The 26,899-nt window shown below is 40.7% G+C and overlaps 1 protein-coding gene across 1 annotated transcript in view; it reads left to right on the forward strand.

Moving 5' to 3' along the window:
• The window catches only part of PPP1R1C (protein phosphatase 1 regulatory inhibitor subunit 1C), an 84,603-nt gene that overhangs the window by 30,052 nt on the left and 27,652 nt on the right, over nucleotides 1-26,899 (forward strand). Inside the window, exons 3-4 of the mRNA XM_034786035.1 lie at nucleotides 7,573-7,610; nucleotides 11,168-11,228. Of these exons, the coding sequence (XP_034641926.1) occupies nucleotides 7,573-7,610; nucleotides 11,168-11,228 (99 nt within the window). The remainder of the gene's footprint in view (nucleotides 1-7,572; nucleotides 7,611-11,167; nucleotides 11,229-26,899) is intronic.

Here is a 26,899-nt window from a genome sequence, read left to right on the forward strand (position 1 = left end):
ATAAATCCTTGCGGAATCTCATTGGTTCCAGCGGGGCTCAGTACAGGCGTAAGTGTTCATACAAGTCAAGCTCTTTGCAGGATAAAGGCCTAAAAATGACAGGCAAAATGGGTGACTTAGTTCTTAGCATTAATCAGCCAACTGTGCCACTATGTTACTTACTCTGTTCTCTCAGATTAACATTATTATGCTCTAGAAATCCCTTGTGCACACAAGGCATTGATCCATTCAGTCTATCCTAGCCTAAACTCCAGGAGCTCCGTTGGTGAAGGTGCCTGACTCAACACGCTACAGTAGGTTTCATATGCTACTAACCTACCAACAGCACATTGTAGAAGAAGCAAGGGAAGAATGGCCTGGGCTGGTGCTTCTACCCTCTATTTTTTATTAATATTCCCTGTACAAATCGTGTTATTAGGGTTCCCTGTAAGACCAAGCAATAATTTAGATGCTGATTAGAGTATGAAATGCAGTGGAACTGTAAAATACTTACTCTCTTGTCAGCCCTAGAATAAAGGCGGAAAAAACTGCCTCCAGCTACACTTACCCTGGCAGCTGGGATACTGTAGTTTAATGAGGCACTTTTTCAGTGCAGAGGTTTACAGAGGCACACACTAATGCTCAGCAGGATTTGCCGTATTTCTTAGTAATTAAATGAAATTACATACGCCTCAGCAGTAGAGTTTTCCTGGAGAGACATAGACAAAAGGAAACCAGACAATTCACTTTGTCAAAGTGTTTCACATGTTTGCCTGACTAGATATTTTTCAATTTCTTAGCTCAGTCACGCAACAAGATAGCTTGAGAAGTGGTTAGAGCAGTATGGAAAATCCTCACTACAGGTTAAAAGCAGAGAATGTAACGTTTTTGAAATTGGCTTGATTTTTTTGTTGTGTGGAAAATAGAGGGGGGCAGAAAATAAATAATACTAAGACATTGAATTTCTAAGCTACATTCCATCTGAAATGCTTTCTGAACACCAGTTAATGTAGCTGCATAACATCCCCTCGAAACAGGTAGGTAGGTATCACTCATTGAGGAGGAAACTGAGGCACACAAAGGAAAGTGAACATTTTCCGAAAATTGCACATTCATCTGCTCCCATAGATGGCACAAGAAATTACCAATTATGTCAGAAACTAGTCATTTGCTCATGCAGTTACTGAGATTATATGTTTAACTGCAGCTATTGTCTGTACAATTTAGGTGCACAATTGCAGATGCAGTTTTCTGAAAACATGGGCCTAAGGGACTTTCATAAAGTTACACAGAAAATCCAAACAGAGCATGTCCACTGTGTGCCTGAATCAAGGCCTTCCATATACCCTAGTGAAAAAAGTTTCCTTTGCCTCATTCACACCTCAAGATGGTCATGTAGACATACAGAACTAAGAAGAACTGAATCTTTTTTTTTTTTTCCACCTAAGAAAATGATAAAATTTCAGCACAAGTCAAATTCACAGACATCAGCATTTGGTCCATTTATTTCACATAAAAATAACCAATTCATATTTGCTGATAGACATGGCATTATTTTGCTAGAAAGAAATTTTGACGTGAATATTAATGAAACAAAAACTGGTTGAACGAGTTTCCAGGAGCGGTAACCTTTGATTTCTCTCTAGTTTAAGCTTTAAAATCCCTTCCAATGTAACGTTTCACATAATAAGCCAGATTCCTGGCTCTGTTCCACCTGCTTTGCTTGTTCCAGTGTCACAAAGTAGCAGAGCTGGCACTAGGCATAAGCAGACTATACAATTGCTTAGGGCTCTGAGCAGCTTAAAGGGGGCCCCTATTAATTATTAGTATGTGTTGTGTGTGTATATGGGGGAGGGAGTATTTCTGCTGAGGGCCCCCAATGGGCTAGCACCGGCATTGCAAAGAAGCCAGAAACCCTCCAGCTGATGATTCTCCCAGCCCTATTGAAAAGCGGGCATATCTGGAGGAGGATCGAAGGACGGCACCACAGACTGGTGGCTGAGCCTCTTGTCCATGTGGCAGTGGAGGGATGTGCGTGTAAAAGGGGCTTGAGGGATGCTCCAGACCATTGCACCATATCCATTGTGCACCCAAACCAGCCATCAGCTATCCAGACCCATTTCCCTGGGGCTCCATCACTTTGTTTAGCTCCACTGTGTCTTCTCTTGCAGAAGTAGTGTATACAGGCACTTCTCACTGCATGGACAGTGAAAAGGGAAAAGCCAAGACCAAAATGGAGGGGTAGTGCAGTAGGAATGCAGCTGCTTCAGAAGCAAACAGACAGACGATTGGAGCTGCTCAGAAAATTTTCCTGTGGACAATTTTGACCTTTTAGTGAAAACAAAAAACAAAACAAAACAGAATTCAGCCCAAAAGTGAAAGGTTTTGTTTTTCAGCCTAAAAGTGCTTTATTTTCCACTTCATTTCACTCTTTCACGCCTTTCCTTTTTCTAATGGGAAAAGGGTGTTGAAATTAAAAAAGTAAGAGAGTACGATTTTAATCTCCAAAGTAAAACAAATGAACCCAACCAAAATTAAATGAAAATTTTTGAAATATGAAAATTTTTCACTGGGGGTGAACCAGTGAAACCAGCTCAACTCCTGAGTCCCTGTCTAGTGTCATAACAGCAAATTTATCCTTCCTCTCTGCTATTTTATAAACAGTTGGGCTGCCCAGGCTGAACCCAGGGCAGAAATTGATCCTTTGTTGTACAGGAATATTGCAAGGGGCAAGGTTGCTTGGAGAGTCTAGTGTGACCCAATTGTGCCTCCTAGTGGAGTAGAGTGAACTGCCGGGTTTTTTCTGAGCACGCACACACATTTCTCAGCAATTATACCTGCCACTCACCGAGCTTTTTCTGTGCTGGCAACTGCTCTCTGCAACCTGTTCTGCCTTCCCTGTGCCCAACTGAAAACTGGAGCAGAGGTTTTTATTTGTTCTTAGGACTGGAGGAGGAAGCAGATTACTTAGTCTGATGAGATATGATTTTACAGGATGACTCCATTGGGAAGCCCACTGGTGAGATCAGAGGCCAAGTCATTTAAAATATGTCACCTCGTGCCCTGCACAGTTGCCGTGAGTGCATTAAGTCTATCCGATGGGAGAAGAGGGAAGGGAGGCAGATGTGTAATGCTCATGTTTCCTGTCTCCATTCTCATTCTAAAGAGACCACATTGCTCTCTGCACAATATGGTCATATTTCTTTGCAAAACTAATAGGGATTTGCTGGGAAACTGATAATCAAATAGAGCTGTGGTCGTTCTGACTGCCACCCAAAGCATGGCCAGCTTCTGACTTCTTTTATAACAGGGTGACTCTGGTGTAACTCAACTAACTGCATGCTGATGTGGGTATGAGGATATGTCTGTGCTAACAAGTATTATAAATTGATCTGCACTGAAGACTTTCAGTAAAAGAATGTGTCTCCCTCCATTTTGCAGAAATGTCACTGGGCCAAATCTTGCACCTTTCCCTCAAATGCCAGTGAAAGTGAGTGGGAGTTTGCAATGAGCAAGACTCTGATCCTGAAATGGGATCTGGGTAGCCAGACTCCTGCATTTGGTTGGACCCTCCTTGATTTCAATGGAGCTCCACAAAGTGCAGAGATCTACCTCCATGAATTTCACTTCAGGATCAGGCCTCATGTAAGACTGTTATTTATGTAGATAGACTGATAAAAGTGCCCATCCCAGGGCTTCAGGTTTGAGCCCTGGGTTTATAAAAATGGAACACTGCTCTTTCTGAAACCACTGAGCAAAGTGAAGCCCTATATTTGAAGTCTTTGTTTACTCTGCCAGAGACTGAGCTTCACTTAATTCACATGGATTTAGAATCCCTTGAGCTTCAAATGTTATTAAGAGTCAACAAACTTTTCCCACCTTTCTTCAGCACAGGTGTGGTAAAATCAAATCAAACCTTCACCACTAATTTCGAGTGCATCTGCTTTAAAATATCTTGGGTACATACAAGTCTGTTCCCAGCTATCCAAATCCGTTTCTAATATGCCACATTAAAATCCAGTATGGAAAAATGCCATATGTTCAGATTTAAAATGTAATAAAATGATGTATAGTTGTATGATGGAAGAACATGGAGTGACACAAAAAATACTTACAAATAACAGAGTGTGATGAAATCTGTAAGGGAAATTATAGCAGGTGTAAATAGCCTGAATTTCAATTCATAAAAGCCTGGCCAAAATAATTTTCATTCTTAATGAGGTAATTGTCAGGGTATTAAATGTGAGTCCAAATAAATGTCTCTTTTTCTGTATAATCATAACAGACCTTGGGTGAAATCCTGGCCCCACTGTAGTTTTGTCATTAACCTCAGTGGGGCCAGGATTTCTCCTTTCATTATTAATCAGCTCCAATATTTATGACATGTTTTAAATCATTCCTTGAACTCTCTCAAGGGGAGATAGCACCCAAAGAGCAATTTAGTAATGATATCAAGCTACCCATTCTTAACTGAATTCATGGGGATTTAGCAATTAATACCAAGTCACCATAACAACCCACAATATATTGAATTCTGTCATTCACTTGGCTTTTTATTAAGGAGACAGAGATGCCTGGTTCAGTTAGTTCACAAAGATCATACTCTTCCCTTTCCTGCTTGCCTTTTCTTCCATTTCTCTAATGACTCGGGTCTTTTCTGTATGGGGGAATTTCCTGACAGGACTATACCAGCATAATTGTACCACTATAGTTATACCAGTAAAATTCACCATGTAGACACTCTTAATCGGGACGACAAGTGCCTTCTTCCCAATACCACTTCTTACTGCTTTCAAAGCAACACAAGCTAACTCAGAAAAAGGCACTCATTCTTAAATCAAACTGTCTCCATGTAGGTATAACTATAGCACTATAATTACACGGGTATACTTCTGCTGGTTAATTTCCCCATGTAGATAGCCTTCAGTTGTTTGTTCACTCCACTTCACTCTCCACTCTTTGCTGTTCTTTCTCACCAAAAAAATCCATCCTTTCACCCCTGGCTCACTCTCACTGTCCACTTCCTCTGCTCCTAGTGTCATGCAGCTGAACACATTTGTGGGAAATCCTGGGACAATGTGGACATCAGGCTGCATGTTGACCAGGCCTTATCCGCTCGTCCCTCTACTATACATTTGTTTTCCCCTTCTTCAGATCTTCCATATTCCTTGCCAAACAGCTCCATTTCTCTAGCTGCATTGATTCTTTCACCCACAACTCCAGCCTCTTTCCTATACCTTCAGCATCCCCATAATACCTTCTGCCCCATCCTTCCTCTCTGAGTACAATCTCACTGACTGAGATTGACCAGATCCATTGTAACTTCTCCCCCCCATTCTTTCTCCCTTACACAAAAGCTAAAGTTTATGGTCTACTCTCTTCCACCAAACTGTCCATCTGTCCCATTGATCTCAACTCCTCCTGGCAACTAATCTCCATCACCACTGCCTCTCCAACCATTGCTCCCTCTTCTTTCTTCCCTTCACCTCTCAACTCATTGAATGCACTGTTTGTAACTGCTGCTCCAAGCCTGTCTCCTTTAGCTCTAAGCTGGATCATCTCCTTTCTGTTTCCTGATCTCCCCACTCTACTGAAATTGCAAACCCAATCAGTCATATGATTTCAGTGACTTAATTAAAAAATAATTGAATGGATTTTGTTCATTCCCAGATTTTCACAGAGGTGCGATGCTGGATATTTGGTGCTGATTACATTAGAGCAACTTAAGTGGCTTTTTCTAAACCCACACATGGTCAAATCCTGTTCATGTTACTGACTTCAGTGTAAGTGCTACTGTGAGTAAGGTGAACAGGCTGGTTTAGCAGCAATGTCCATTGCTGATAGGTGTAATGTGACCCTGCTGAAAAGAACGGCGAAAGTGCAGGCTCTGTTGAGTAGAGCTGTGCAAACCTTAGGTAATGAAACTTGAAACCAGACAAAATTTTACTGATTGCAGGTTTTGTTCCCAGCCCAAGGTTCAGCTCAAGTTTTGTTGCAAAATTCACAACCCTGAGCAGATTTAAGATGGAATGTCACCAAACTCAGCTTTCACTGACCTTTGTTCTGAGCTTTGGATTAATTCAAACTCCAGCTCAAAATGAAACGTGGGGTCCTGATCATGAAAATCCTTGACACTCTCAATTCCCATTGAAATCAAATGTCTCTCTTACCCACATTAATGATTTCCTATTTAGTGATTCAATCTTTAGCTCTCCAAGTGCTTTACGAAGAAGTGTAAATATCACTATCCCCATTTTATAGATAGTTAACTGAAAAATAACGTACCCAGGTTACACAAGCGGCCAATGGCAGGAACAGGCCCCATGACTCTAAGCCTAGCACCCTATCTGCTGGCCCAAGGCTGCCCCCTTCTTTAGTAATGAACTCTAATATTTAGGGCCTGTTTTAATTCACCCTTTATACAGTGGAATATCAGTACTTTTAATGCATGTCTTATGCAGTCATATGTGGAGGAATTGCAATTAATCAGTTAATGTTTGTGCGGTTCTCAGATACCAAAGAGATGAGCACCATAGAATACACTATAAATAAATTAATTAAATATATTCTTCCTGGCTCTGATACAATAATCTCTCTCTCACTGGGCCCTATTTTCTCTTCAGGTACGCATGCACAAATTCACCAGACTTTAGTGGGAAGTGCGCAGGGGCATCTTAGGATGGAAGATCTTAGGGTGGGGCCCATGTGTCTTTTTGGTGAGAGATTTGTAGCACTATATTTTAATGTCACTTTATTTTAGAGCTCTATAATTATGTGGCATCAAAGGTCTTGCCCAGTAGATAGTGTAGTAATTGGCGAATCATCCTTGAGGATTGACGACTTACTTTTTGACCAATTGATTGCAACTAGGTGTTAGGATGCAATTGACCTCCTATTCCAGGCACAGCATTGTACAGTGTAACAGATAAATTATAGGAGGTATTTACTTTCTTTAGAAGTACTAAATTTAGGTCATTGATGGAGACCGTGTATACCATGTAAATTAACCAACAGCACTATGTAATAACAAGAAACACTCTGTGGTCACTTCTGACCCTAAACCAGTGTGCTATCATGAAACTTTTAAACTGTAAATTTAGAAATAATTATATTTAGACTTGCTAATTTTATGTATAATTATATGGTACTCTTCAGTGATGTCATTTTGCTGTTATATTAACAATTTAACAGCTTGTAGCTGGTATGAATGATTATTAATTAGTTTCTATTTGTACCCATAAACTACTAGGTGTTTTGCAAACATAAAAGAAGGTGAAGTTCCTGTCCCAAGGGCTTGCAATCTAAGGGACAGATTTTCAAAAGAGCTCATCATCGCCTATTGTTCTGAACAGGAGCTGTTGAGTGCCGAGTACTTCTGGAAATCTGGCCAAAGCACTTATATGTTTAGAGGGTGTTGATCTCTTTGACCTACAGGACAGACAAAGGCTAGGTGAAACTTGTAAATCAGTGGAGTTATTCCTTATTTACAGTGGAAATACTATTGAGATCAGAATACAGTCCACAATATTTACCCTGGAAAAAACAAGTTTTTGGTACTCCCTTTTCTCTAATTGAATCTTTTCCCTTTTATAGAAATAGATGAGAAGAGAAAGAACAACTCACAAGAAGAAGTAAGTTAGTTACATTTTTTAAATAGTGGGCTATTGTTTAACAACCATTTTGAAATATATTAATTCTTGTTTTGCTGGTTTATACAATTGTTTATATTATCCGGCTTCCGTAACTGACACAGCTTTTAATGGATGAAGCTTCTAGATAAATGGCTTTGTACAAATACCTGTTGCTCCTTTAGTTCTGGTCAATTTCTCTATTTGTCTCTATTCAGGTTAATGAGCTCAACAAACGTCATTCAGTAGTACATGGGAGATTAGGGATTGCAAGCTTCCTTTCTAATTCTGTATGAAGGCCAGAACTAGTGCTCACTGAAATCAATTAATCTTTCCATTGACTTCAGTGGATGTTAGCTCAAGTATTACGTTTGCAATGAAGTCTAAGGTTAGTTCCCCCAGTCCCATATCTCTCTCCCCAAACTCTCCCACCTCCCTTCAATCTCTTTCTCTTGTTCTGGTGTTTTAAGGAGGCAAGCACTGCTTTAAATAGCAATGGGCAGTATTGTTTCAGACTTAGATCCAAACACAGACTTCTGAAGCCTTGCTGTGGTGAGGATCAACGGCATGTCACACACTGAGTGTCAATAGCTCTCTTTGAATACAACAAATGTTTTATTCATAAACAGCATCTTTCCATCCATTATGATACAATAGGATAATAGTATTAGCCATATTTATATGAAAAAGTTTTTTCCTAAGAGCCAACTTAAATTAATGTCTGTTGAAAGACTAGATCTGTTAGAAAATACACTGACAGTGTACTAATCTCAAACACGCAGAGAAACATAAAGAGGCCTTTCAAGTGAATATTTAAGAAAATTATGAATTTCCATTGCATCACTATGATAAAATACAATAGGAAATTGATAAGATGAAAGAATAGTTCTCTTAGGCCTTGTCTACCCAGTTTTTGTACCTCTATAATTGTTTTGGTCAGTGATGTGACATTTTTTGAAACTATTATACCTTGTACAACTCCTAATATAGATGTAGTTATGCCATTTAAAGGGGGCTTATACCAGTATAGCTTAGTCCCCTTCCCATACAGAATAAAATAGATGGTTATAGACACTTTTATACCTGTATAATTACATCCACACAATAGCTTTAGCTATTCAGGTATAGTTACATATTAGTTAGATACTGGTACAGTACAACCTTTGAGTGTAGACAAGGCCTTAGTGTTGTACCAAACTTAAATGTGTCAGCAGAATTCCCTTACATCAAGCCCAACTAAAAGCATATAATTTGAATGTTTAAACTATTTATTATTTTAGGAGAGTTTCAATAAGAACATAAGAACAGCCATACTGGGTCAGACCAAAGGTCCTTCTAGCCCAGTATCCTGTCTTCCAACAGTGGCCAATGCCAGATGATTCAGAAGGGATGAACAAAATAGGACAACTATTGAGTGAGCCATCCCCTGTTGTCCAGTCCCAGCTTCTAGCAGTCAGAGGCTTAAGGAAATCCAAAGCATGGGATTGCATCCCTGATTTTCTTGGCTAATAGCCATTGCTGGACCTATCCTCCATTAACTTATCTAATTATTTTTTTAATCCAGTTATACTTTTATCCTTCACAACATTCCCGGCAATGAGTTTGACTGTGCATTGTGTGAAGAAATACTTTCTTTTGTTTGTTTTAAATCTGCTGCCTAATAATTTCATTGCATGACCTCTGATTCTTGTGTTATGTGAAGGGGTAAATAATACTTCCTTATGCATTTTCTTCACTACATTCATGATTTTAGAGACATCTATCATATTGCCCCTTAGTTGTCTTTTTTCCAAGATGAAGAGTCCCAATCTTTTAAATTTCTCCTCATATGGAAGTTGTTCCATACCCCTAATCATTTTTGTTGCCCTTCTCTGTACCTTTTCCAATTCTAATATATCGTTTTTGAGATGATACAACCAGAACTGCACACAGTATTCAAGATGTGGACATACCATGGATTTATATGGTGGCATTATCATATTTACTGTGTTTTTATCTATCCCTTTCCTAAAGGTTCCTATCATACTGTTAGATTTTTTTACTTCCACTGCACATTGAGTGGATGTTTTCAGAGAACTATCCAAAATGACTCCAAGATATTTCTTGAGGGGTAACAGCTAATTTGGACCCCATCATTCTGTATGTATAATTGGGATTATATTTTCCAATGTGCATTACTTTGCATTTCCCAACACAGAATTTCATCTGCCATTTTGTTGCCCAGTCACCCAGTGACAATCGGTTGGAAAAAAAGAGGTCTCGTCAGTTTGATTGTGCACTTTTATGAATGTCAGTATTTCTTTAATTATTCAAGAATTGAACATGTGAACATTACTTTTTTGGAGGCTTTTTTCTTTTGGATTATCACTTCTACTATTTATTTATTTATTTGGTTGCACTATGTCTTTTACTGAATGATGATGAAAATAAACCTTTCATTCTTTCAATTCATGTAAATTTATATTTCCCATATGGGTAGCAATTTTATATGGAATGTTAGTTGTATACGATACTTTATTTTAATGCTGAAAAACACTTCTTTATATCCAGGTTTGTTTTAAAACAAAGTTGGGCTTATTTTACCCAAGAACCAAAAGAACTGCCTGAGGCCTTGTCTATACTACCGCGGTAAATTGACCCAAGTTATGTGGCTTAGGCCGACTTACCGCAGTGTCTACACCATGTTGTGTAGACCAAAGGTGCTCTCCCATCAACTTCCCTTATTCTTCTCGTAGCGATGGAGTACTGGAGTCGACCAGAGAGTGCTCTGCTATTGATTTAGTGGGTCTTCACTAGACCCGCTAAATCAACACCCGCTGCATCAATTGCAGCAGTGCCAGTCGGTAAGTGTAGACAAGGTCTTAGACACAACTCTTTGTATCTAATCATGGCTTTTCATATAGGTAGATGGCATCCCAGGAACTGGGATCTGATTCATACAACATGCCTTCTTTATGAAGAACTCTTACCATTGATACAGTTACCTTTGTGAATTCTGAGCAATTGTACGGTGTAAAGGTGCTTTAGTTCTGAATAGCAACAAAGGCTACAAAGTTTGTAGATGTAGGTGGGTATGTATTCAGATTCTGGGGGTTATTTCAGACCCATATCTACTGTAGGGTTGGCTGCGATCAGGTGAAAGGGGAACAATATATATTCCACAAGGCAAGAAAAGTGTTCCCAAAATTGCAAATCTCCCAGTTTGTTTTCCAAGTAACATGGATATTTCTCTATTAGAAGTGCAAATGCCTTATTCAAGAGGGCGTGCTACATGAAATATTACTGTAACACACGTGAAGCATATCCGGAATAATCACACCACCATATTAAATAATAATTGTCTGGATTGTCTACCACTGACTGAAGCAGAACTAATAGGAACTCAGAGGGAAAACAGGGCTATGTGAACAATACAAGCCATGTTGGGAAAAGAGGCAATGTAGAAAGACTGAATAACTAATAACTAGCAGACTTGATTCCCCCCACCTCCCCAGGAAATTGTCTGACATGGTTTGACACTTTCCTTCTATGTTTATTTAACCTCTTTCTCTTATTCCTAGTCACAGAATGCCTCCCCTAAGCAGAGGAAGCAGAGTGTGTACGCTCCTCCTGCCATCAAAGGTACTGTTCAGGTACTGTTTCTTGTTATGCTAATGCATGTTTTGTTTCTGCCCACTGATTTTCCACCATCTCTCTAGAATAAAAATCAACAACTAGATAAACAATGAGTACATTTGCCCATGGATAACTCAACCCAGGAATGGTTGGTTGCTTTAATTCTTATCTACCTGTGCATCTTATCTATGCATTTTCATACTTTGAATTAATTTCCCTCCACTTTTTCTTCTTGAGGTATCCTAGCAGCACTGGTATAAAGCAGTCATTACTTCTCAACTTCTAAATGCTATCACCAGCCTGTGGTAACACATGCTTAGATCCCAATCGTTCAGACCAGTACTTATGCTTTAAATGGAACTACTTGCATGAGTAAGTGTTTGCAGGATCTGGCTCATACAGTTCACTCATTCCTATTTAGAGCATTCCTTGGTGTTGTATCTTGCCTTTTGGGCATCTGCTAAAAGGATGGAAGGCCAAAGCTGCACACTGACGATCTGATCCTATGAGGTATAGAGCTCTTAGGCTGATATCATGAAGAATTGAGAATTCTCAGCATCTCCTGGGAGGGGTTTGGCCCAGATCCTCTAATATATTTAGGTGTCTAACTCCCATTGATTTCAAGTGAAGTTAACCCTAAATACCTTTAAGGATCTGGTCCTTAGAGATTTTCAGAATTTGGACCTGAATATGAGCAACAGGAGTGGAAGTAGTGATCAGGACTCATGAACTTAGCCATGGTTTCTGAAATGATGCTGAACAGTGTTTGTCCTTGGCCACATTTGCAGCTAAGTATGTTCAGAACTCACTTTCACCTTTGATTGACACTTATTGCCAGCACTGGGTCATTTTCATAGTGCAGGCAAGGGTCCATTCTTGCAAGGTAGAAAATGTCTCCTGCCAGGTGCTGAGTGTCCTCAACTACTATTGCTTCTAATAAATGTAAGTGATCACATAGTAAAGAAGTAGAATGACTTTAAGTTAGCACTATTTCCTATAAAGCTACTAAATAATTATGAAATACCCCATACTTTAATATGGTAGTTTAGCTTATAACCCAGGTACACATAACTTGTTCCATAATTTGAAATCTCCAGCTCTGCTCAGAGTAGTAGCTATAATGATATTACCCATGTGCATGGGAATTATGTACCACGTTGGGGGTAGTTATTTACTGCTATGGGTTAAAATTTCATTTACTGGATATTAGAAATATATTGCTCTATCCAATTATATTGATTCTCTAAAAGAAACAGTCTTGGTATGGGAATAATGTCTATTAACCTCACATTGTCTTGCTGTACACTAAGTTCAAACTAAAAGCTGTGTAAAAAAGTTCTGGGTGTATGCAAAAGTTCAATTTCTGTATTTCCTCATGATGATCTTGGTTGTCATAGGCCCACAAGCTTTAATATTCTCTTGTGGTATCAGGTTCATTTAGAAACTAGAGTTGCTTACTCGTTCTTTAGGATAGATGTAGGAATGGCTAATTTCTATTGAGATCCTCACTGCAGAGTGACAGATTTTCTAGTTAAAAATTATACGGTTTTCTCTGAGGTAGAAGAGCTCACAGCTGGGCTGAAATGGTTTGTAAATAAAACAAAGCAAAACACCACACGGCCACAAAGTTATCCCTAGATACTACAGACCAGATACTGCTCCCAGTCACATCACTGTGAACCTGAACAACTTATCAAGTAAATGAATTACTTTAATGTGAACCAAGAATCTTTTAGTTCATGCACCCAATGTTCAAACAGGGGAGTTGAAACTGCACTGCTCTTCACACCCGAATAGTCCAAACAGTGGGGCAGCATAGAATCATAGAACCATGGGACTGCAAGAGTCATCTAGTCTAACCTCCTCCCAAGATGCAGGATTTGTTGTGTCTCAACCATCCAAAGACAGATGGTTATCCAGCCTCCTTTTGAAAACCTCTACTGAAGGAACTTCCATGAACTCCCTGTTCCATGGTTCTATTGTTCTTACAGTTAGGAACTTTTTCCTGAGATTTAATCTACATCTGCTTTGCTGTACTTTGAACCCATTGCCTCTTGTCCTGCCCTCTGTGGCAACAATGAACAACTTTTCTCCATCTTTTTTATGGCAACCTTTCAAGTATTTGAATACTGCTATCATGTTCCCCCTTAATCACCTCTTTTCCAAACTCCTCTTTTCAAGTTCTTAAGCCTTTGCTCATATGGCTTGCATTCTGTCCCTTTGATCATCTTTGTTGCTTGCCTCTGGATCCTTTCAAGTTTCTTCACATCCTTTCTATATATTGGTGACCAAAATTAGCTGCGGCCTAACCAGTGCCAAGTAGAGCAGTACTATCACCTCCCGTGACTTGCACGCTATGCCTCTATTAATGCAACCTAAAATTGCATTTGCCTTTTTTTTTTTTTTTTTTGCAACAGCATCGCACCGTTGACTCTTGTTGAGGTTGTGATCCACCACAACTCCCAGATCCTTCTCAGCAATGCTGCTGCCAAACCAGTTATCCCCCATTCTGTATTTGTGCATTTGGTTTTTTTTCCCCTAAGTGTAGCACCTTACATTTATATTTATTGAATTTCATTTTATTGTCTATAACCCAACTCTCCAATTTATCAAGATCCCTTTGAATTTTAGCTCTATCCTCCAAAGTGTTTGCAACCTCCTCCCCCCGCTCCCCTGAGCTTTGTGTCATTTGCAAATTTGATCAGCATGCTCTCTATTCCTACATCCAGGTCATTAATAAAGATGTTAAATAACACCAGACCCAAAACAGATCCCTGTGCAACCCCACTTGAGACCTCCCTCCAATCTGATACCATTCCATTGATAGTTATTTGTTTGTGGTTGTTTAACCAATTATGTATCCATGTAATGGTAGTTCCACAGAGCCTGCATTTCTCCAGCTTACTTATCAGAATGTCATGTGAGACTATGTCAAAAGCCTTGCTAAAGTCCAAGTATATTAGGTCCACTGCATTCCCTCCATCCACCAAACCAGTTACTCTGTCAAAGATGGAAATCAAACTGGTTTGGTATGATTTGTAAATCCATGCTGGCTGCTAATGATTACCCTTTCTTCATCCCAAATTGAATGTTTTATACATTGCTCTAATAGCTTCCCAGGTATTGAGGTCAGGCTGACTGGTCTTTACTTCCCCAACTCCTCCTTTCCCCCCTTTTTAAAGATGGGCACTCCATTAGCCCTTCTCCTTCCAGGACTTCTCCTGTCATACATGAGTTTGCAAATATTATTGCCGGTGGCTCTGAGATTTCTTCAGCTAATTCCTTCAGCACTCTGGGATGAATAGCATCAGGCCCTGTTGACTTGAATTTGTTCAAATTAGTCAGACAATCTCTGATTTGTTGTTTTACTTATCCTGATCCGCATCCCTTCCTCTTTATTGCCTATGGTAACTTCACTAGTGATCCGGTCACGTATTATTTCTTGTGAGAAGACTGAAGCAAAGTAGGCATTGAGCAGCTCTGCCTTCCTATCATCTTCTGTTACCAGCTCATCTTCTTCATTGAGCAGCAGGCCTACACCATCAATGATCTTTCGTTTTTGTCTGACATATTTGTAGAACCCCTTCTTGTTGTGTCTAACATTTATTGCCAGCTGTACCTCATTCTTTGTCTTGGCTTTCTGGATTTTGTCCCAACACGCTTGCGTTATTCCCATGTATACTTCCTTAGTGACATGCCCCTCCTTCCATTTCCTGTATGTATCCCTTTAGGTTTTTAGATAGCTAAAAAGCTACTTTTGCAGCCACATTGGCCTCCTGTTGCTCTTATCTTTCCTCTGCATAGGAATTGCTTGATGTTGAGCCTCTAATATTACATCTTTTAGGAACTGCCAGCCCCCTTCGACTCCTTTTCTTCCTAATTGGTCTTTCCATGCCTACTATTTCTCTGAGTTGGTTGAAATCCACCTTTCTGAAGTCCAATGTCCTTGTTCTGCTGTTTCATGTCCTCTTTTCCATAGGATCTTGAATTCCATCAGATCATGATCACTTCCTCCCAAGTTCCTGACCACCTTCACATTTGCATTAATTTATCCCTGTTGGTCAACACCAGATCCAAAATGGATGTGACCCCCTGTTGTTTCCTCAACTTTCTGAATCAGAAAATTGTCCCCTACACAAGCTGAGAACTTGCAGCACAAATTATGCTTTGCTGTAATAGTCTTCCAACAGATATCGGAGAAATTAAATTTCCCCATTAATACTAGCTTATGTGTGTTAGCTAATCTTGTTACCTGCTTTTGAATGCCCCATTCACTTCCTTTTCTTGATTTGGTGGTCTATAATAGACCTCCACCATAACAAGAACAGGAGTACTTGTGGCACCTTAGAGACTAACAAATTTATTAGAGCATAAGCTTTCGTGGACTGCAGCCCACTTCTTCATATGCATCTGAAGAAGTGGGCTGCAGACCACGAAAGCTTATGCTCTAATAAATTTGTTAGTCTCTAAGGTGCCACAAGTACTCCTGTTCTTTTTGCAGATACAGATTAACACGGCTGCTACTCTGAAAGCTCTCCACATAACATCGCTACTACTATTTTCTCTTTTTATCCTCACCCTAAACTCTCAGTAGGTCTGCCACTCACTTCCTCTTGGACCTGAGAGCAAGTGTTTACATTCTTGACATACAGCATGATGCCTCCTCCTTTTTCCCCATACTTATCCTTCTGGAACAAACTATATCCCTCAGTGCTGGTACTTCAATCATGGAAGTAGTCATATTAAGTCATAATTGTCTTCATATACCATGACTATTTTACTGTCTTGTTGTTTTTCTCCTTGCCTCTTTAATGCAGTTGTGGTTCCTAGTCCCTTTTCCAGAATTTAGCCCCTTCCCCTTGACTTCATTGCTTGAGCCTAGATGCACATTGGATGGATTTTTGTCACCATCCTCCATAAGACCTAGTTTATAGCTCTTCTTATCAGGTTATCCAGACGATGTCCAAAGATGCCCTTCCCAGTATTTGATAGATAGATCCCATCCCAGCACAGTAATCCTCTTTCCTGGAACATTAGCTCATTGTTGAAGACACCAAAGCCCTCTCACCAGTGCCACCTGTGTAGTCATGCTTTTACTTCCACGATTTAATAGTCCCTTCCCAGGCCTTTTCCTTCAACAGGGAGCATGGATGAGAATACCACTTGTGCCCCAAATTCTCCTTCTTCTCAGAACCATGTAATCTGTAGTGATCCGTTCACGGTCACTCTTGGCAGTCTTGTTGGTGCTCCTGTGGATAAGTAGGAAGCGGTAGTGGTATGAGGGTTTGATGAGTCTTGGCAGACTCTCCATCACATTCTGAATTCTAGCTCCAAGCAAGCAGCACACTTCTCAGGATTCCTGGTCCGGACGGCAGATTGATGACTCTGTCCCTCGTAGGAGGGAGTCCCTGACCACCACTACCTGTCTCCTCCTCTTGGGAGTGGTGGTCGTGGAACTCCCATTCCTAGGACAACGCATCCTATGCCATCCGGTTGACAGTCTCCTTCTGACCCCTAGCCTCAGATGTCTCTTCCAAGGCACTCTCAGCAGTAGTACCTGTGCAGAGAGCCTGAATGCAGGTGCTTACGTCTATCTGTGTTGTGGGTATACTGATTCTCTTCTTCCTTCTTCTGGAGGTCATGGGCTGCCAATTTTCTTCCCAGTTCTTCAGTTCCCCCTGCACTGCCCTCTCTGATTTTTTGGCACGCTCTACCCAGAGTACCAATTCCTGACTTCTGTCCAGGAAGTCTTCATTTTCTCTCATGCAATGCAGAGTCGAGACTTGAACCTCCAGTCCTTTAACCTTTCTTCCAGTACAGAGACCTGCTTTGTACAGACCCAGTCGCTTGTATCCTCCAGGAGAAAGACAAACATGGCACATCCTGTGCAGGTCACAACAGCTAATCCCTCACTATCCATATTTTCTTCCTTGTAATGTATCAAGAGCCTGATCAGACAATGTATTTACTGTTCCCAAAAGCCTGAATTCAAATTCTCTGTGGAAACTCTCCCTAGGTGACCTCTCAGGCAAACTCCCTCTGTTTACTTCTCCTCTGTTCGCTGCTCTGTAGGTTCACCATTGGCTGGCTTTTTATAAGGCTGCTGGCTCAAAGCAGTTGCCCCTGCTCAAAGCCTCCCCTGCTTCACACTTCAATCAACCACTCCAAGCCCACGTAGCCTAGATTACTCCAGATTTACAATGGTGTATATGATGACAAAATATGACCCAACTTGCTTAATATTTGCCACTAATAGGAAAACTCATATGACACAAATCCATTCATGTCTTCCTCTGTTCATTTGTTATGACAACATGCGTGTTATTTAGTATCGGCAAAGGGAGTAAAAAGCAAAGAAGTATAATAAAAATGGATATTGAAATACATAGGCCTATGAAAGGCAGAATTCTGTAAAGAGCTAGGAATAATTTAGATTGTTCTGTTTTAGAAGCTGTTAAAGATCCTTTTTAGCAACGTGTTGATAATATTAGGGCCCATAACTATAAATTACTCTCAAAACATTTGCACGTTTTGCTTTCCACTGGGACCAGTTTATTAATTTGTTCTCCAATTGACTTAGAAAATCTACTTCACAATGCAAAAGAGAATGAGATTTTGGATGCTGGACTACCCACAAAAGGCCGCTGGACACAGTCTGCTCTATATTCTCTACTGCTGTTATTAATGAATAATCTTGGGAGATGGGACAGGAATACATTCTGTACCTTCACATTCTGAGATGAGGATAGTAATAAATCTCAGTTCCTTCCCCAAGCCTTAAAATAGCACTGCTACTGGAAAAGAGCAATAAACACTACCATTTGCTATATTGCACTGGCGTTTTAACATTGACTTCTCAGATAACTCCAAGCCCACAATAATTATGCAAACATATGAGTGCAAAGGCTGGAAGCACAGTGCAGCAGTAGACACTGAGGCACTGTGAGAAAGATATATTGTAATGGAGAGTAGGATTTATCTTGTGTCTTCAATAGAAAAGTGTCCTAAAGAAACAACAGAGAAGAACCCAAGAAGATTTATACTTAAGTCTGACTCAAGACCTCTAACTTGTTTCCTTGGGCTATTTTTTTTTTTTTTTTTGCAAGCCCCTCAGTGTATCTCTAGCAAGTTTCTTGAAATGAATATGAAATTCCAAGACAGAGAGAGATTACTGATGTACTGATTTCATGACATTTAATGGAGTGGGCATTTAGGGCTGCAGTTGAAGGGAGAGAAAACAAGAGTAAATTAAGTTGAGACAAGATGGATGAGGTAGTATCTTTTACTGGACCAACATCGGTTGGTGAGGGAGACACTAGCTTTCAAGCCACACAGAGCTCTTCTTCAGTCTGGGAAAGGTACTCCAGGTGCCACAGCTAAATGCAAAATGGAAAAGATTGTTTAGCAGATGTAGTTAACACATATTTTTAGAGACCATTCAAGATGGTTAACACCTCTGAAGTCGTAGGACAAAAAGAGGGGTTAGTGGGTTACAGATTGTAGTAATAAGTCATAAATCCAGTGTCTCTGTTCAGTCCAGGATTGTCAGTGTCTAGCAGAGTTATTAATTTAAGCTTCCAGGCTTTGAAAGTATTCGGCAGGTTTCCTTTAAGGATGAGGACTGATAGGTCAGATACCGAGTGATCGCTTTGTGAAAAGACCAACAGAAATTGGTCTAATAGATATTACCTCACCTACCTTGTCTCTCTGACATCCTGGGACTGCCACGGCTACAACTACACTGCATACAGTAAATTAAGTTGTCCTTTGTGATACCAAATTAAAACATATTGTTAATTTATTAGATTAAAAAGATGGTAAGCAAAAGGTACCTCAGGCAACAGTAACTTGTGATCAATAGGCCATGCAGCATCCTGGTTAAACTATAGCAGAAGTTGCAGGAGCCCAAAGGACCCACCTACCAGTGCTGATGTGTTGGGATCATCATGGACTACATCCAGCTCATGATGGTTAAGTGGGGCCTCACTTGCTGCCTGCAGCAGGTACCTAAATTGCACTACACAGCTTTTCCAGTATGGCGTCTGTGGATTTTGGCTCTGTCCAGTAATTGGCTCCACTGTACCCACTGTAGTCTGTAAATTGCAACATGCTGGTTTGTGAGTTGTGTCAAATTCCAAAATTATATGATGGTACAACTGACAGGTTCATTATTTGCAAATATTTGTGTATATTTTGGCTTCTTCTGGATATTTTTTCCTAAATGAAAGAGCATCAAAGAGCCTCTAGGGTAGGAAATAGCTGACTCATCCTAGGTTGTGAGGTTTTGTTTTTTGCTTTTTACTGGAATGCAGTATGATGGAAATATCAATGTGAGTGCTATTGATTTAAGAAGATATCTGCAGAGTGAATCAGACAGCAGACCAGATAACAGTTCCGTACGCTATCCTCGTTAGTATTATATTACTGTGCTTAATGGACGTCAAGAGACATTTTCCATTTTGCTGTCGAAAATGTCTCTCTTTTTTTCGCCTCTCCTTTGACGGTTGCAAATTCAGTGCTAATACCGTAGTTTATATGTTTAGCAATTCAGACGCTGAAGACACTGTTCCTGTTGCACCAAATTGTGTTTTACCTGAATATTTTCAGCATGTTATAGTTTGACTTTATCGCGACACATCATTCTTTTGATATATCCACCACTTCCCCTTCCTAACTCATAATACTACCAATAATGAATAATATACTGCAAACAGGGAAGGGTGAAATTGTTTTGTCTAATTTCAAACCCACTCATAGCATGGGCCAAATCCTCAGATGACATAAATCAACATAGCTCCCTTAACTTCAGAAGACCTGTATGGATTTACACCTGATAAGGATCTGGTCCTCTATGTTCAAAAGTCCACTGATTTTTTATTAATTATTATTGTTTACTGATTTATTTATTTATTAAATGTATTTGCCCAACTCCACTTACACTCCTGCCTATCTCCCCCAACCAGCACCCTCCCACACACTCCACACACCTCACTCACTCCTGGGCCTTCTTCTCCTGACTCTGCATGCCGCTCCCACTCTCTACACTCACATACACACCAGTCCTGATCCCCCCCACATCTACTCCCTTCATTCTTGAGCCCTGTCTGCTCACATCCGCAGGTTTGCATCTTCCTGTGACGAACAGGATACTGGCAGCCAGAGAGAGGGTTCTGGACTAAGTGGACCATAGGTCTGATCCAATATGGCAAAGTCACAGGGTGGCTGGCCCTTAAGAAGAGATGAGTCTCAGCCCCACCTGTGACATCACCAACTTTCCTTGACAGGTAGGAAAAGGCAGATGGTCATATGACCCAATCAGGCTTCTGGGGTAGATAACGGAGATGCCTGGGAGAGACTTTGGGTGAAGCAGAGGACAGAGCTGGAGGACCTGCAGGAAGTAGGAAGGCAGGGGACACACTAGAGGGGACAGGTCAGAGGAGGAAGGACTGAGATGGGGTGACCTGACCTCCAACCTGTGGAGGAAGGCTGGAAGATCACACAAGAGCAGAGAAGCCCTCAAGCAAAGGATTTTATTATGAAGGTTTTGTTTTGAGTTTTGTTTCTTAAAAGACTGTGTTGCCAGTCTGGTTGGAACTGATGGAGGGCAATTTAAAGGGATTAAGGAGAAACTGAGCGCAAGCCCAGCGTAATTATGTAGCCAATAGGGAAGGGATTGGGCCTTCCACCAGAAACTGATATAACGATTCAATAAATTAGACCCTAGGTATCTTGTTTTAAATACTTTGGATTGTGGAAAGTCTCTGGGAGACCTAAGAGGGTGCTGAGGGTAGTGTGCCTGCACAGCTACCTCATGCCATGAGTGGTGCTCTGGAGATGGTGACCGTACTATAGGTAACCATGGGCCAGATTTTTAATAGTATTTAGGGGCCTAGCTCCTATTGAAATGCCCCTGTTTGGGTCCTGTTGGTCCCACTGAATGACCCAATATTGCTTGGGTCCTGCTCCCCACATCTGCCAATCCACTCTTCTCCCTGTAGGATCTCACAGTATAGCAAAGCAAGGAAGGATCTTCATTTCCCTTTGTCATGGGCTCAGGGTCTGCCAGGAACCAAAGGGAGAGGAGAAGTATTGTTCTCCACCCCTCCCTGCCTCTCTAAATCCAAATCAGAGAGAGCTAAAGTGATCCAGGAGCTATATTGGGAGATCTAAATTTGCCCTTCCCAGGAAAGGGAAGCAAGTGGGAATGTGAGTCTTTAGGGTATCTTCATGCTCCTGCCTGTGGGCAGAGGAAAGGGGGCCATTGGGAACCACATGGGACATTCTTCCTCCTCCTCTTGAACCACAGAGAAGTCATAGGTGGTAATGGTGTTCCCATATGAGTAGGGACATCTGTGGGAAGAGACTTTAAGTTGCCAGTGCAGATGGCAGACTGCACTTACCCATGCAGTAATGCTCCCTCGGTGCATCTTACCAATGTAGAATGAAAAGAGCACATGTACAGTCTTAGGGCTGCTATGTGTGACTGCTCATCCCCACACCTGACTCTGCACCCAGCTAGGCTTCCCTTTACATAGAGAAATGGGTGTGGCTTTGTACGAGTCATCCCCGAAAGGAAACCTGGGTTTAAATGACAGGAAATATTGTGTGAGGTGTTCACAAACCCCAGACTCACCAGAGTTCACCTATCTCTGTTATCTACAGTCTATCGTTATCAGTACTACCAGCCATTTAAACACCAAAAAGCCCTTCCATTCTACAAGATCCCAAAGCACTATACAGACTTCACCAACGATGGGTCAAATTATGGCTAACCTGTGTGGATATGCTAGAGGGTCAGGACAATAGGAATTCTTCATTTGCTCTGATGCTCCCGCCCAAGAAACTACCATAGGATCTGATCCAAAAGCAATTGAAGTCAATGCAAAAATTCCCACTAACTGCCGGATCAAGCCTATAGAGTTGCTCTTTTTGTTTGCTGAGTCATCATTGCCATTAGCCGTCAACAACCCAAAATTAATCTCTTTACGCAGAGTCAGAAGGTGACTTTGGCTCCATTGTCCCTCTTTGAGTTTTATGGCAGCTCAGGTTTTATTCCTCTATACACAGCACTGGTTAGTGTGACAGGTTTTCATGGTTTCATTAAAAACTCCAGGAAAATAGTTGATTTAATTACCCCTTTTAATGTATTTTTGGTTTGCTTAGGAATAAAGGTATGTTCTAGAGATGGACCCAAGCTACTAGGTTTCTAACTGGATTGACTCTGAACTTTCTCAAAGCCATGGGATGTTTAGAGATAGGATTTTGATTTGGCCTATTATAGATCTAGGATCCCTTTGTGACATCTGGCATCAGAGCCATATTTGAACTCTTCCAGTTCAAGCGGTGTTCAGCAGAGCTGGTTGAAAATTTTTAGTCTAAACAGTTTTCCATAAGAAAATGCAGTTTTGATTAAACCCAAAAGACCCTGTGAACTTGTACTGATTTTTGACAAAATCTCATTTTGAAAAAAAATCATCTGAAACATGTCAAAACACAACATTTCAGCAAGTTGGAAATGGAAACTTCTCCATTTCAAAATGGCTTTGTTAAAAAATTCACTTTATATATATATATATACACACACACATATATATAAACTTCAAAAATGGTTGAAATCAAAACACATTTTGAATGTACTGATTAGAAACAATTTTTCCCTTTTGAATTTCTCTGCAAAAATTTTCAAAATTTTGGCATTTTTGTCCAGATTCAGGATTTTTTTAAAAAAATTGAAATTTTCCAGAGGACAGAAAATCTGTTTTCCATCAAGTTCTAGTGTTCAGATACAGAGAGTTGATGCATGAACAGCTCTAGCATTTACAGTGATGGTTGACTGAGCTCATTTTGTGAAATTCCTGCTTGCTCTTTCCTCTAAAGGAAACAACATGCAGCATAAATCATTAAAAACATGATGTCCCTCCTGAAATATGTTATTTATTAGAAGCAATTAATACAATATGTTGCCACGAGCCAAATCTGGAACCCGTTAGGCCAACTGGAAGGTGACTGATGCATCTCATTACTTTGTGACTGCAGGTTAACAAGTTATGTGGATGTGGCCTGGCTAGATCGTTGGGACTGCTCTGCAAAGGCTTCAGTGGCCTAAGTAGTGTCCACCGGCCCTTACCTAACCCTCTTATGGAGCAGGTGGTGAATGGGAAGAGCCATGTTACAGTAGCAGCATCCCTCTCTTAGCTCACTGACCCCTCACTTCCTGCATGCTGCTGCTGCTGTACCACTTGCATTGCCTTCCACACCCAGTCCCCTCCCTTTGTGCAACCACATTACCCTGGTTCAGCTCTGGGGCTCTCCATGGCAACAGAAGAGGAGGCAAGGATTTGCCTTGCTGTGCTGGGATTGGTGTGCCTCACTCACTTAATATTAATGCACTGTGGCACTGCACCATCAGCGTGCTGTGTTTCTTCAGGTGTGTAACTTCCTGTGATGCCAGTGTGAGCTACATATGTAAATCCTGAAGCACCAAGAAAGGAGAATTCACCCTGTAGTCTTGTACTTTTATGGGGTTTTCTTTTGCTAAGTGAGCAGCTTAAGTGTATCACAAAATGTATATTCAGCTTTAGTTTCAATGAGTCTGATGTTATTTTGGCTCACACTCCCATACCTGCTTTGGGTTTGTTTATGTTCATCATCAGTGTTTCACTCAGAATGCACAAGAACCATGATGCACATTTCTCACTGCACCACGGCCTTGTCCAAGCTTCCCTGAGAAATCCCATCTAATGTACTGGAACAAGCAACCGAGCTTCCTCTAATGCTATTATAGCAAATGACAGGATGTTCCTGTGTATTCTTTGTAAAGATGCTACACCTCCGGTGTCCTTGTTCTCCCCCTCCCCCTGCCCCAACTTGCAGGAGAATGACTCAAAGATACAATTAAAAAATAATTTGAGTTAAATTAATTAGTGAGTCACTGAATTAGTGAACGGGCTACATTACCACCTCAAGTTCAATTGGCAGCCACCACTCTGCTTCTGGCTGCAAAATTGGCAGACCCTGCTGTAGCCTGTATTTAATTTCCGACCATTGGCAGCCTTGAGCACATTTCATTTCACACAGCTGGCAGCTTCTGCTTCAAAATGGCTCTGGCCTTGGCTGCAATAAATACCAAGTTACTGTTAGAACGAGGTGTTCAGTTGAGATTAAGCTTGATATCTGTGATACAGCAAAATGGGGATGTTTGTGTTAGCTTGCTATCTGCCTCTATTACCTGGCATGTGGATATAAAAAAAGATTGTACAGTTTACTACTATCAGTCCCTAAATCCATAGGTAGTTTAAGGGCCTAATCCAATGCACACTGTAGTCGATGGGAATCTTCAGCTCAGCCTTAAATCCACAAGACTGGTACTTTCGCAGATAATAATAGCTAATGTGGTTTCTTTTCAACTGTGTAACTTTACTCTTTGCTAGAAGGAGGATACGTTTTAAAAAAAAATGTTTGTCTACACATCAGTATTTACAGCTTGTGAATAATTAACATTATTGAGTATTCGTTATCTGAGACCTAGAGAAACAATGTAAACACTACTGTGACATTATTTGCTTGTAAGCAGTAAACAGCAACATTAAAAAAGTAACTTTTTTCAGAGGTAATGGCATAAGAATTAAAATGTGGGAGAGTCAGTACTTTATTTAATATATAAACTAGAAAGTGCAGGAAGAACTGGCTGTGTTGTTCTAGTTACTTGGGGTATGTCTGGCGGGTAGGGTTCGATGTATCAGGGATCGATTTATTGCATCTATTCCTGAATCGATGCCTGTACTCCACCTCGACAGGAGGAGTAAGCGGAGTTGACGGGGGAGCCATGGTGGTTGATTCGACGCCGTGAGGACGGCCAGATAAGTCGAACTAAGATACTTCGATTTCAGCTACGTGAATAGCATAGTTGAAGTTGCATATCTTAGTTCAAACCTCCCTCCCCCCCCACTAGTGTAGCCCAGGCCTTGGTCGTGAAATGTACAGAACTTACAAATTCCAAGAACTTTTGCAATGTTACAAAATTAATTAATTAAAAATTTGTTCAAGAGCTCAATTAAAACAGCTTGTGAACAAAAGGTGATCTTTCTGTATAAGAAGATGTGACAGACTCCACTGCAGCCACTCATTTGGCAAGATTACACTGGTCTACAATTTTTGAGAAGTCGTCTGCTTCAGAGATAAAATGTGCTATTTATTATGTATTTTGATGGGCTGAATTCAAATATGACAATTAAAACAACTGATTGGCTACTCTTTCTAAGATATTTAAGTTTTTACATTTTATGTCTATGTATATTGTGTAGATAGTAGAGTTTTAATCATAAATTGTAAACCTAAGTCTTTTCATGTGTTTATGGTTGCTTTACATGATAATATTTCACCTGTCCTGTTTATGTAACACTTTAAAAATCAGCAAAAGGGTTATATAAATAAAATTTATTATGAAACAAAAGGCAAAAAACTATTATGTACATAGTTTAGTCCTATTCAGTGTCTACTCGGCGCTTCTTGGCTTGTCTCTTGTATTCATTAAATGGAGCATCTCTTGTCACTGTCCAGCAATAGTCTGCAAGCATTGATGGGCTCCATTTGCCCTGATAGCGTTTCTCCATTGTTGCAATGTCCTGGTGAAATGGCTCGCCGTGCTCATCGCTCACTGCTCCACAGTTCGGTGGAAAAAAATCTAGATGAGAGTGCAAAAAATGTATCTTTAGTGACATGTTGCAACCAAGGCTTTTGTATGCCTTGAGGAGGTTTTCCACCAACAACCTGTAGTTATCTGCCTTGTTGTTTCCGAGAAAATTTATTGCCACTAACTGGAAGGCTTTCCATACCGTCTTTTCCTTGCCACGCAGTGCATGGTCAAATGCATTATCTCAAAGAAGTTCACGAATCTGAGGACCAACAAAGACACCTTCCTTTATCTTAGCTTCACTTAACCTTGGAAATTTTCTACGGAGGTACTTGAAAGCTGCTTGTGTTTTGTCAATGGCCTTGACAAAGTTCTTCATCAGACCCAGCTTGATGTGTAAGGGTGGTAACAAAATCTTCCTTGATTCAACAAGTGGTGGATGCTGAACACTTTTCCTCCCAGGCTCCAATGACTGTCAGAGTGGCCAATCTTTCTTGATGTAGTGGGAATCTCTTGCATGACTATCCCATTCGCAGAGAAAACAGCAGTACTTTGTGTATCCAGTCTGCAGACCAAGCAAGAGAGCAACAACCTTCAAATCGCCACAAAGCTGCCACTGATGTTGGTCAGAGTTTATGTACCTCAAAAGTTGTATCATGTTGTCATAGGTTTCCTTCATATGGACTGCATGACCAACTGGAATTGATGGCAAAGCATTGCCATTATGCAGTAAAACAGCTTTAAGACTTGTCTTCGATGAATCAATGAACAGTCTCCACTCATCTGGATCGTGAACAGAGTTGAGGGCTGCCATCACACCATCGATGTTGTTGCAGGCTACAAGATCACCTTCCATGAAGAAGAATGGGACAAGATCCTTTTGACGGTCACGGAACATGGAAACCCTAACATCACCTGCCAGGAGATTCCACCGCTGTAGTCTGGAGCCCAACAGCTCTGCCTTACTCTTGGGTAGTTCCAAATCCCTGACAAGGTCATTCAGTTCACCTTGTGTTATGAGGTGTGGTTCAGAGGAGGAGGATGG

This window comes from Trachemys scripta, chromosome 11, assembly GCF_013100865.1.
Source record: "Trachemys scripta elegans isolate TJP31775 chromosome 11, CAS_Tse_1.0, whole genome shotgun sequence".
Classification (NCBI taxonomy): domain Eukaryota; kingdom Metazoa; phylum Chordata; order Testudines; family Emydidae; genus Trachemys; species Trachemys scripta.